The 13,095-nt window shown below is 53.8% G+C and overlaps 1 protein-coding gene across 1 annotated transcript; it reads left to right on the top strand.

Moving 5' to 3' along the window:
• Window positions 1-204: 204 nt before the first annotated feature.
• Window positions 205-9,790, top strand: LOC311169885 (serine protease 52-like; the record flags this gene model as incomplete). Its single annotated transcript, XM_084232128.1, has 6 exons — window positions 205-286; window positions 3,603-3,795; window positions 4,527-4,768; window positions 5,934-6,055; window positions 9,059-9,258; window positions 9,733-9,790. 6 exons carry the CDS (start codon window positions 205-207, stop codon window positions 9,788-9,790), a joined length of 897 nt encoding a protein of 298 aa, XP_084088254.1.
• Window positions 9,791-13,095: the final 3,305 nt, after the last annotated feature.

Consider the following 13,095-nt stretch of genomic DNA (forward strand, 5'->3'; position numbering starts at 1 on the left):
GGCTCACGGGCATCACCAGGGCCTGGACCCAGGAGGCTGCCAGCTGCGGCTCCACCCAGGGCCCCCATTGTGACCTCAGCGGTCAGACAGGCTGTGCGCCGGGGGCACAGAGCCCAGCTCTGCTACTTGCCAGTCTGTCCTGAATATGCACGGTCCCCCCCGAGGCCTCTCCGTGGGCTCGAGCCAAGACCTCGGCCAACGACAATGGCAGCATGGAGAGGCCCCAGAGCAGCCATCCTGCTGCGGGTCGCCCTGCTGCTGCCCTGGGCACACGATTCCCTGGCATGTATGTCTCCCGCGGCTCCTTGTCCTGGGTCTCCCCTGCTTGCCCGGGGCGGGAGAAGAGTCACCTGGGGAGCTGGTTGGAAAGGCCAAGTCCTGATTCCGTGGCTCTGGACTGGATGCAGGGGGTGGCCCTTCCTCAGCCCTCAGGGGATCTGATACGGGGGGTTCCCTGGGCCAGCTAGGAGATGTTGCTCCCACATCCCCCAGCGTGAAAGTTACACGTGGAGGAGCCTGGGTGCGTGTGTGCGCGTGTGCGTGTAAGATAAGATGTGTTTGTCTAAAGATGCCATTTGAAGGCCGTGATGAGATGCTCAGGCCAAGGTGGTACAGGCAGAAGTGCCCTGAGGTCTGCGCTGGGGGCTGGCAGAGGAGGAGGATCCAAAACCAGGGTGAGGCGGCATGGCCCCCGGCACGGGCAGAGGCCCAACGAGCACATTCCTCCAGGGAAAATCCTGTTTGGAGAGGGCCCCACAATGAGCCAAGAGCCTTGGGCAAAACTGAGACTTCTTTCTCCTGGTGAAGACGCGATGCCAAACGCCACCCTCCAAGTCACCGCCACGCCACACAAGCAGCAGGCACGTCAACACTCACCTCCTTATCTGTGTAATAAGGCGAGGACTTCGAGGGCCACAGAGGGTCCGTTGTGCCGCCAGGGCACACGCTTGCCAAGGATGGAGCCAGCTCAGAGCTGCTGACTCCAGTCCCACCTCCCGCCCTCCTGACGCGCAGGCCAGCGGGGTGCGTCCAGACCGCCGTCCCTCCACAGAGTCCTCGCCTCATCCTCGCCACTCTTTCTCTCTGTTGCCAACATACTGGCAGGATCTTTTGGGGGAAAGAGAATTGCTGAGGCCCCCTAACAGTGCAGGCAAAGGGGAGCCACTTAGATTCAAAAGGCTGACGTCTCCTGTCTCAAGCTGGCCGGCCCATCCCCGGCTGGAGGCCCAGGGCTCGCTCCAGGAGACAGAGTCTGGAGTGACTTCTTCAGCAGCACCTGCCGGGGCACATGCACCACCTCCCCCCTGGGGAGCTTTGCGCTGGGCGCTGGTGGACCAAGAATTCATTTGGGTCTGGACCTACAGAACGCATTAATCCCCTGGGCTCCCAGGTAGCCCTTAAAATTCACACCCACGGTTCTGTTTTCCGGGGAAGCGCTGCTTCTAGGTAATTTTCAACAAAGTTGAACTATTCGGCATATAAAAATAGGGGAGAGCTTTTAAACGTGGGTGAGACTGAGCATGCACATAAATTTACATTCCAGTTTGCACGACCCTTGGCAGCCTAACATAATGTCGATACAGCATTTAAAATGTTCTACTTGAAATTGCATGCCCCTTAAGGAGAAATTAAGAATAAGGTGCTAAATTTTGCTTCAGTGTTTGCATGTAAGAATTTAAATAGTTACGTTTTATATTCATGCAATTTAGGTAAATATATGTCCCCTCATCATTTTGAAAAGTACACTGCTTTGGAGCTGGAAAGAACCTTGGAGATAATCAAACCCCTCATTTTATGGGCGCCTGTTCCACTGCAGAGAAAGCCACAAGGTTCATGCATATGTTAAAGCACACGCCCCTCCTTTGGCCGCCCCAGCCTCTTCTGGTGTCCCAGTCACAGGTCAGCCTCCATTGTGTGCAATTCCCAACAAGTAGGGTACCCCAAGACTCACACTTCTGCAAGATTTTCCATCCACCGACGCACGCACCATCTCAACAGCCTGATGCCACATCTTTAAGAAAACCCCACAGGGGCTGAGCCTTCCTTTCTCTTATGGTCCTTGTAGCCTGCAGCTCCCCAGTGTCTCGCTCCCCACCTGGGCACGCTCCATCCGCGATATCCTTCCTACCTCTGAGGTTCTACAATGACCACCTGCCACTGGCCCCACAGTCTATGAAGGGAGCCTCTGGCCAGCACCCGTGGTGGACGCTCCCCATGGAGATTTCCAGGTCAGGCTCCCTCGCAGCCTTGAACTTGGGGCCTGTTCTTTGATAGCCGGAGCTCGAGTCTTCACGTCCATCCCTGTTGAGTTTGATGCTGATGGTTCATGGGGTTTGGATCTGGCCGAGGAATTTGTACTCCAGGTTGTGCGTTCTGTCAAGTCCACCTGCCCAGCTCGTGGCATGCGTCAGGCACTTCTCTCTTCTCCCCAGCGAGAGATGGCCGGTCCGTCTAAGGTGGGGAGGCGTCCACTATTGCCAGCCGCAGGCCCTCCGAGTCTCTGCAGAAATCACCACAGGTCGCCTCTGCTGAGCTCGAGGCCCCTCTGGCCCTATTCTGCCCAGCGCCTGCAGCAGCTGCATCCAGCAGAGGGCCCCGGGCCCCTGCCCTCCAGGAGGAGCCTGCCCGCCTCACTCGGGGGGCGCGTCCCTGCAGGTGGGCACGGGGTTGATGCTCGGTGCGTTGGATCTAATGTCTCCACCGCTGTGACTCTACCTCGGTGCTCCGTCGCCCACCCCAGCGGTGCTGCTGGCAGACTCCGCAGCCAGACTGCCCGGGCTCAAATCCTCGCTTAGTGGGGTCCTTACAGCTGGGTCCGGCCAGATGTCCTGCCCTCAGCCTCGCCTCTGTTGTGCCACCTTTAAAACAGGGCAAAAATAATTTCCGCTACCTCACGTGGTTTGTGTGGGAGCTAACTTAATCTAGACCAAACCGGGCTATTTGCCTGGACGTGGTAAACCCTCAGCAGTTGGGGTTGTGAGATGCTCGGCTTTCTGCCCGTGGTGCTCAAATGACTCCCAAAGGCATCCAGAGACGCCAAAGCACTCCTATCACGCGGACCTGCCCCAATTTTTCTCTCTCTCAAGTTGCAATTAGGATGATCCCTAGAAGAAAATGGGGTGAAAGATGGCGCCTCTAATAACAGGAGATGCAGAGGTCTGGGGCCTGGGTCTGAGTCGTGCACTGGAGAGGCCTGTGGAAATGCGTGTCCAGGGCTGAGGAGGACCATCTGGCCTCTCGCGAGGCCCCGTTTTCCAGAAAGCAGTGAAGCTAATTTGAAATGAGTGAACCTTCTGCTGGGCTTCCCTTCCTCACTGGGGTGCCCTGGCAAGAGCCGGCCTCTCCCCCTTGTCCCCCCACACAGACCCGCGGATGGAGATTCTCCCAGAAGGAAAACCCCAGTGGGGGCAGGCCCTGGTGCCAGGGCACCTTCTCTGGCGTGGGGCCTGGGGCGGGGCCGTCAGTTTGCTGGGGGCCTGCTGAGTTGCTGCCGTCTGTGTCGGGGGGTGAGGCCTGGGGGTCTGAGCTCTTGCTTCTCACAGGCTGAGCGAACAAGACTGGGTCCTGAGCTCTCGTCCCTCTTCCTCGGTTTCTGCTTTTAGTGATGTGTGGCAGGGCAGAAAGCGACAAGTCCAAGAACACAGACGTGCTGCCCGTCGTGAGGGGCGAGCCGGCCGACATCCTGGCGTTCCCGTGGCAGGTGAGCCTCCGCATAGAAGGAAAACACATCTGCGGGGGCTCCATCCTCAGCGAGTGGTGGATCCTGACCACGTCCCACTGCGTCAGGGACGTGACGTAAGCGCTGGGAGTTTTGTGCTGAGGCTGGTGTGGTCAGGCCTGCCCCGTACTCTTATTCTTCTCCAGGCCTGTGGCTCAGGCTTGTCCCGCAGACACCCAGAGCGGCCCACCTGGTGCCTGCTCCGCACAGCAGCTGGGAGGACGTGCTCAGGTTGCTTGTGACCCAGAGGCAGGACAGACATTCTGTGGGCTTCTCCCATCTTGCTGAGTGCAGGGTCCTGGCCACAGTGGGGCCCTGTGGTCTTTCTCCTTGGTCAACATGTGTGGCCCCATAAGTCAAAGGGTAGAACGGCACACCAGCCATCCCCTTGAGCACCTGCTCCCTTGCCTGCGGGTCGGCGAGCCCTGAGCAGGGCTAGGCCCTGAGGACCCCTCTGAGGCCAGGGATCAGAACTTCTGGGTCTTCCAGGCTGGACACAGCCAGCCCAGGCCGCAGCAGACCGGGCAAGGCCTTCACCTGCTCGAGTGCCGCAGCTTCCAGGCGTTTGTCCAGGGAACTGACAGGTGAATCCGCCCACGAGGCCGTCAGGCCAAGAGATGCTTGGCCACAGGTAGGGCCGGAGGCAGGTGTGTGTCCAGTGGGGCCTCTGTTCCTGGCTCCCCGGCCAGTGTGGCCCCAGCTGCCTCCTGCCTCCAGCTCTCAGACCCTTGGCCTCGGAGGGGCGGGGTTCTCTGCTCTTCCGGCCCTTCTGCCACTCGCCCTTTCTCTCTTTTGGTTTTGAAATAAGATCCACCCTGGAGATTTCCTACAGTGGAGAAAAAGTTAACGATGACAAGCTGATGAAGATAAAAGTGGTCGAGATAATCAGTCACCACAATTTCAACAACTGGGTCCTTGACAACGACATTGCGCTGCTCCTGGTCGAGTTCCCCATGAGGCTGGGTGCCGCGAGCTTCCCCATCTGCCTGTCAGAGGTCACGGACATGAAACGATGGGAGAATTGCTGGGTGACCGGATGGGGCTGGACAGGTGAGGTTTGCGAGGCGCAGCGGGTGCTGGGCACTCTGCGGGCCTCGCGGAATCTGCCTGGGGATCTGGGGGGTCCAGGACTTGTTCACAGGCTGCCCGAGGGTCCCATGACGTGCCGCCTCCTCTGAGTACAGGGGGTCATCCTTCCTGGGCCTTCCTGCATGTTTTTATGGCCAGACCATGGAATAGTAGCCCTAAAAAGAGCGCCAGGAATAACCAGGAGAAGTTTTTTCTGAGTATCGGTGATGTGGAGGAATTTTGAGGGACGTATTTTTGGGCCTATGGGTGGCAAAGTGGCCTGACCTCCAGGCAGTCCCATGGGTGCCCCCAGCCCAGCGCTGCGCCAATGGATGTCCCACACAGCCCCTGGGTGGAGAGCTCGGTGGCTAAAATATTTGAAAACCACAATTCCAGGCCGAGGAGAAGGAGATAAATGACTATAAATGCATCTTTCTAGAGAGACCTGGGCCTGCTCCTGCCACGTTCCCCGCCAAGCCCCACCACAGTGCCCTTTTGTCTTTCTTCGTGGTCAGTGTGCCTTGCCCCGTAATCCAAAGGGCAGAATAAACGTTTTCCAGCCCATGCTGCCCTTCCATGCTGGCACCCAGGTGCCCCCACAGCTCAGAGCCCTTTTAGAAGTCCTGTTTGGGAAGGGGCTTTTCATGAGCTCCCAACGGGGCAAAAAGAGAGTCACCCGCTCAGCTCCGGGCTCTGATGCTTCGTTCTTCGCTGGCCGCCTCCATGTCCCGGGCGGTGCTCTGGGGACTCAGCAACTGGCCACCCCCGGCCGGGGGGCGTCTAGGTGCTGGGCTCACCTCCACCCTTCAAGGGACCCAAGTCCATCTCTGTGCCAGGGACCCCATGTCGTGGGTTCTCGTCACATCCTCACGGACTGCAGTGAAACACCATTCTGGGACCCTCCCTGGGGCCTGGAACCTTCAGCGGGGTGAGGAGAGGGCCCGCTCAGGCTGAGACCTGGGCCCGGGAGCTCTGGTTCAGCGTGGGTGGGCCTTGGGTGTCCCCGACACTCCTGCACCCTTTCCTCCTTCAGCCCACATGTAGGTTGTTCTGTGGGCCCCGGGGTGCTCTCTGGCATTGAGGTAAGGAGACATAGGTAGGCGGGTGGCCTCCTCAACACTGCCCCCCTGCCTCTCCCCTGGGGCAGCTCCCCTGCAGAAGGTCAGCATGGAGCTGGTCCCATGGAAGAAGTGCTTCCCCGTGCTTCCCCTGATCACCAAGAACATGCTGTGTGCCCAGAATTCCCACGGCAACAAGGACGCCTGCCAGGTAATGACCATGCCCGGCCTGCCCCCCTCCGGCTGGGCTCCTAGGCTGCTGTCACCAGCCGTCTCCAATGGGTGGGCGAGAGCAGCCGCAGGGGCTTCTCTCCCGGGTTGGAGGCAGCAGTGCAAAGGACCGTCCTGTGAAGGCTCTGGCGAGGGCCCTGCCCTGCCTTCCTGGTCACTCCTGGCACTGGACACCTCTTTCCAACTTCTGCAGCCGCCTTCCCGGGGCGCCTATCCCCGTGTCTCTCCTCTGCTTTCTTTTCTCCCGAGGGGGACCAGTCGCTGGGTTAGCGCTCACCCCAGTCCAGTGGGACTTCATCTTCATTTAGCTAATTGTGCCTGCAAAGTCTCGAGGTTGGATTCCGAGGTTCTGGGTGGACATGAACTTGGGGGAGATCCCACTGAGGTGGCACAGATGCTCTGTAGCCCAAGGGAGGCAGTGCAGGCCAGCGGCTGGGGCTCCCCTGGGCCCCCTCTGGCTCCTCTGCCCACTGCCTGTGACTCTCCCCGCCCCCACTACCAGGGCCTTCCCGATCTCTCATCTCCAAAGGGGAAGTACTGAGATTTCCTACCACTGAGAACTGTCGCCAAAACTAAGTCAACACCCCATGTGAAGTGCTTTGGAGGTGCATGCAGAGCATCGGGGGTCACCAGCAGTGTGAAGATGTGGTTTTATCGATCACCACCTCGCTCACCTGTCCAGTGCCCAGAACTGCTCCTGCAGACACACAAGCGCACATGAACTAGGCACACGACGGGCGATGGAGAGACTGAGGTGCAGGGAAGCTGACCGCCTGGCAGAGGACCCGGCAGGGCGGCAAATTACAGACCCAGAGTCTAACGGGGCTAGGTTTTGCAGCTAGAGAGCCATCTGGGGTTCCGGTAGAAAGGGGGCTCCCCATCTAGCAGTGCAGTCTGGCCAAGCCCAAGTTTGCTTGGATGAACACCCACAAAAATGATGGGTGTTCAGGGCCCAGTGCTGCCCAGCTCAGTGACGGACGGCGGTGTCCGGCCGGGGAGGGGTGATGGCTGGTTACCTCCTGCATAAAAACCGAGCCTTCGAGAGCTGAGGAAATTCTCCCATCCTTCCAGCCTAAGTGTTCAGCCAGGGCTGGAGCCAAGGTCTGCTGGGCTCCCGTAAGTGCCCCGTGGTGCGCGGGACGTCACGCAGCCCTCGCCTTGGGGTGGTGGACTTCCTCGTGCTAACGACAGGTCACGGGCCGTGGCAGTGACCTCCAGGAATCTGGTAAAGGACAGCTGGGTCCAAGTTCATGGGCACAGCGATGTTCATGAGAACCATCTGGTTGAACAACAAAAGTAACTCAAACTGTGTAAGGTTGTGATGGCCTAGAGAGGAGGCGCCGAGGAGGGGGGTGCGGGAGTTCAGGGGAGCTTGCGGGAGCAGAGCACGTGCGCAGGCCAAGGGGTGAAGTTGTGCTCCCAAATTATATAGTTTTGTAAATGCATGGCAAATCAATAAAATTTGATTTAAAAAATGTGGTTTAAAAAAAATCAAATAAATCCATATCCTGCCTTTTTGGTTTGGTCGCTTTGGATTTGGATTTGGGGGAAGCACCGAAGGGTGGCCTTTTCGCCTTCTCTGTGTGTCTTTAATGTTCTCAGAAATAAATCTTGGTCTGTTATGTGGCGGTATGTCCTGCCTGATCCTAATCATGATAAAGGTCCTATTAATAATGATGGGTATTTGCAGACACCAGGGATGTGGAAAGTTAGATCTGACTAAGGAGTTGCCTCTTCATGCTCTGAGTCAGAGACGTTGATTTCACCTGAGCTCATAGTAAAAGTTCCAGTGGGACAGATGTGTGCGGTGCCTTCCTCTATTTCTTCTCCAGCCCACTCCCCAGAGAAAGCACCGTCGCCTGCTCCCCTCTTCCGGAAATACTCTCTCGGCACGCGTGAGCGTGTGTGTCTGGGTCCTTACTGACGGATGTCATTTTGGGTAGACCACATGTTCTTTTTCCTTATTTGAATATCCTGATTACTTTATAAAGTTCCATGAATCTTTAATAGAGTTTTCAACACGGCCCCAAAAGGTTTGGGGCATGAGAGCGGGTATTTCTCACTTTTCAGAGAGTGTTGTCTGTCCCACTTACTTGTGATTATTCATCAGTCTCTTTCATGATGTTAAAAACTGTTTAAAATTTAATGTTTTTAAATCCCAGTGCAATATTTTGACACAGCTTTTGTATTTTTTTTTGCATTTGCACGTATCAGCTAGCGTGCCTGTTATATTCAACCAGCAACCCCTTCTGAGGCAGGATGCAGGTTTGTGTCTGCTTTTTGCTGTTATCAACAAGACAGCAAGAGCAAATTGAGACAGCTAAAAAAGTGCTTAGAGGCAAGATGGACTAGAAAACTTACTCTTTGGCACACCAGAATGAACACATGCAACGGAGTGACGATGGCGGTGGTGATGATGGCGGTGGTGATGATGGTGGTGATGATGGTGGTGGTGATGATGGTGGTGATGATAATTGTGATGACGGTGGTGATGATGGCGGTGGTGATAATTGTGATGACGGTGGTGATGATGGCGGTGGTGATGATGGCGGTGGTGATGATGGTGGTGATGATAATTGTGATGACGGTGGTGATGATGGCGGTGGTGATGATGGCGGTGGTGATGATGGCGGTGGTGATGATGGTGGTGATGATAATTGTGATGACGGTGGTGATGATCGTGGTGATGGTGATGATGATGGTGGTGGTGATGATGGTGGTGGCAGTGGTGATGAGAACAATGGATATTTATTTTTGACCAAATTGCCATTTGTGACCATTGCTTTTGACCAGATTGTGGCCTTGGGTGACCACTGCAGAGCTGGGAGCACAGGCAGGCAGCTGCAGCTTTGAATCCAAACTAAATACACGTGCCACCATCAAAGCGCTGCACAGAGCTTTGGTGCCGCGTCTCTGCCTCCATAGGCTGTGGGCGTGACGTGCTACTGTCCCTTCCACTCCCAAACAACTTTTTCTCTCCTAGGGTGAAAATGGGGGCCCCTTGGCTTGCCAGAAAGTAAACAACAAAACGATCTGGTACCAGGTGGGCATAGTCAGCTGGAGCTTGGGATGTGCCTGGGAGAAACGGCCTGGCGTGTACACGAAGGTGGCTAATTACCTGGTGTGGATCAACAATGAGACCACGAAGCTGGGGAAGCCCTACCGGCATATGCCAGACTCTGGGTACAGTTGGCGTCTGTCCCCCAGGACCTTGTTGTTACTGTGCTTTGTGATGCTTCTTCTATCCCAGTGATTAAACACCGTGTTGCCTCAAAATCAAGTGTCCTCTGTTTGTTCAGCAGGAACAAGGGTGGGCTGCAGCACGCGAGGACGGTTCTCTTCCACTGGCCACGCTGAGCTCATCTCACACCAACGGGTACTGAAAACACACCCGGGACCCGCTCCCAGGCCTGTGCTTCCCCGGGACTTGGGGCGGGCTGCCAGATACACCTGAGGCCTCTCACCTCAGCACCTTCACCGGGGTGAGAGACCTGCTCTTCCTCCTCTCCAGCACTGGTGGGAGCACAGCTGCTTCGTCTTCGAAAGGAGTGAGCAGCACCCACATTTGCTCCTGGTACTTGCAGCCCCCTCCCTGAGAACTGCAGATTTGGTTTCCAAAAAGATCCTTGATCCCCACCCACCCCCTTGTTTCCATAGCTGCCAGCACCTGGCCCAGGGCCCCAGGAAAGGTGGTTTAGGGTCCCAGAAATTGTAAGCTAAGATTCAAGATCAGGAAATCACTGAAGTCAAAAAGCCTGGGATGGGAGGTAAGGAAGCAGCACATGGCTAAGTTGCCGTGGAGCCAGGCACCTTCCCTGCAGGAGTCGGAAATCCCACCTGAGGTAGGACAGGATATGAGAACGAGCAGGGCCACTGGAAGCCCTAGGAGGGGCAGGCGGTCTCGGGAGACTGTTCTGGAAGCCAGCTGGTGTTCTGACGTGGGCCAAGAGTCCACCTGAGACCTTCTGGGGGGCCTCGCAAACACCTGTCAGCAAAGACTTTCCAGCCAGCTCAGATGTAATGAGCAAGGTTTTCCCTTGTCAGGCAACTCAGCACATCTGAGGAGAGAAGCGGCACGGTACTCAAAGACACGTTTTTATAGGAGTCTGCCTTAGGTGGCGTTTCTTCTTTTTTTTTGTGGGACCCTCGCTGGTGGCCAGGGATCGAACTGGCTCTGCAGGGGCTGCGGGCAGCCTCGCAACCCAGCACTCAACTGCTGCGCCACCAGGGGAGGCCCTAAGTGGCATTTCTTGAGCTGTTCGCAAAAACAAACAAACAAACAAACAAACAAACAAACAAACAAAAAAACAAAGAAAAGGAGAAATCGAGTTTTGAGAGGGAGAGAAAACTGGCGCTGTCACCAGCAGCGTTGGAACAGCCCACAGACGCTGACGTGTGAACGCAGGGCGAGGTGGGCTGGCGGGGCCTTCGGGGGACTGAGGGCAGGAGTCAAGGTAGCTGCCTTGGCCATGGCTGCAGTTACGTGACGCTGGCGGTCGGTCAGCTGGGAGCCTTGGCCTCACGCAGGTTTCTGAAGGGTTTCCTCCTCCTCCTCACAGAAGAGGGGGCTGTGCCGACTCCCCGGCCGCCAGGCTGGGAAAGCAGAGGCTGGACGAGACCAGGAGGCCCAGACGTGGGCCCTGGGCTCAGGCCACGGGTGACAGAGAAGGGGGCGCAGCCAGCAGTCCCCCAGATCCCCAGAGGGCATGGGGGAGGGGCTGCCCCACCTGACCAGGCTCCTGGGGAGGGGGTGTTGGGAGGGCCGGCTCGGCCTCCGTCACACAGCATGTTGACCAAACCTGCAGGTTTTACCAACCTTGTAAAAAAAAGAGAGGACTCAAGGCAGCATTTTTCCTTCAAGTTCAAGTAGAATTTGTATCGAGAGACATGCCCGATCTTAAGTTGTGGTTGGATGCGTTTCTGGAAGGCCTGAGGCCATGTGACCCACACCCCATTGAGACCCGGAACATTTCCTTCTATTCCTAATGTGTGGACATTTTTACCATACTTTTTTTTAATCCCCAAAATGATATCTCCTTTTTCTGCTAATGTTGTGAATAACATTATTATTATTATTATTATTAATATAACTATTACATTTTCAGTTTTCACCCACCCTTTCATAGCTGGAACAGACTCGAAGATGTTGCATTTTTCTCTCCATCTGACACAGGATTTCATTTACTAACATTTTGTTGAAAATTTTTGTAATGTGATCATAAAACAGGCTCATCTGCCATTTTTCATTGTTGTCACTTCCTTGTCACATTTTGAAACCCTTGGTCTCTAAATTATATAGAACTTCACTGTGTCATTTCCAGGCCGTGGATTCTCTAGTTATTATTAATTTCTACCTTCATTCCATGTAATCAGACACCAACATCTGAACGGTTTCAAGCCTGGGATACTTGCTGGTGCCTCCTTGAGGCCAAGTATGTGATGAATTTTGGTGTCTGCGTCTCCGCTCGGTGTGCTCGTGTGTCAGTTCCATCAAGTTGGTTCATGTGACAACAACGTGTGAAGTTCCTTTGCGTGTTTATTGATCTTTTGAAAACCTCGTTGTCGCATCAGCCGTTTTGGGATGTTGTGACGGCCTCGATCTCTGTTTTTGGTGTTATCTTTATGGTTCTGAAATTTTTTGTTTTATAGATTATGAAACTCTGTTGTTAAAGGCAAATGGAGTTAGTAATGTGGTATCTTCTTGTTGGGTGGTCTCTGTGTCCTCATGAAATGAAACTATTTCTGGTAATGTTTTTTGACACAAAGGATCCCTTGTCTAATGTCTATAGCTACACTAGCTTTTTGGGGGGCTGTTAGTGTTCATCTGATATATATTTTTAATCCTTTACTTACAACTTTTCTGTGTTCTTATATTTAAATATGACAAGACTAAAACTGCATTTTTTCAATCCAGCCTGATAATCTACTAGTTGTATTAGTCATTATTGCTACAGTATGATATATATGTATGTATTAATTATTGGCTTTCTACTTGAGCCATATTTTTGTTCCTTTCTTACTTTCCTTTTGCATCTTCAAATCATTTAATTAATTCATAGTTTCCATCTATTAACTTGTTGGCTAGTTATACTTTATTTTATTATTCTTTAGAGACCAAGACAGCCTATAAAAGCATTACCTTGGCACGGCCCTCCCACTGGGGGAGCTCAGGATCTTGTAAGGCTACAACATTCCAAAGACGCTGGAGGTCTGACTGTGTGCAATGTATACTCATTTACTCTTTCTGGTTTTTGTTTGTTTCCACCTTGCATTTTCATACAGGGTCCTTTTTCTCTTCCCATAGGTTTCCTAATTATTTTCATGTAGATCTGTGGGCAACAAATTCACTCAGGTTTCATTTGCTTCAAACATTTTTATTTCACCATCATTTTTGAAGGGTGTTTTACTGAGTCAGGATTCTAGATGGTTTCTTATTTTTCTTTCATCACCTTAAAGATGTCATTATCTTTATCCTCGTTGTTTCTGTGCGAAGCCAGGCTGTCATTGGCAAAGGTGTTCCCTGGAAGGGGCTGTGTCTTCTCCCTTCTGCCGGTTTGGAGATTTTCTCTGTCTTTGATGTTCGGTAGTTTTACTCTGATATGTCCACTTGTGGGCTTCTTTGTGTCTCTCTTGGCTGAGGTTCTCTGCCCTTCTTGAATATGGGGGTTGACAGAAGTCTTGAAAACCCTCAGCACTTTTAAAATAGCAGTTTCGTCTCATTCTCCTTCTCCCTCTTTCTGAATAATATTCCCTCCTAACAGACACTCTGACGTGACCCACGGGTCTTAGAGACCCACTCGGTTATTAATTCCAGATACTGTACTTTTCAAGTTCTGCAAGACCCACTGACTTTAGTTTACAATTCTCTTTCGAAGTTCTGAATGTTTCTGTTCATTCTGTCCCCCTGGCCTCTGTTTAATTTGACGTAGGAATCACGGTCATTTCAGAGCCCCGCTGTGTCCAGTATCTGAGTCTGACGTGATTCCCCCTCTATTAACGACTCACGGCCCCTTGACATTA

Source organism: Talpa europaea (assembly GCF_964194135.1).
Source record: "Talpa europaea genome assembly, chromosome: 4".
NCBI lineage: Eukaryota > Metazoa > Chordata > Mammalia > Eulipotyphla > Talpidae > Talpa > Talpa europaea.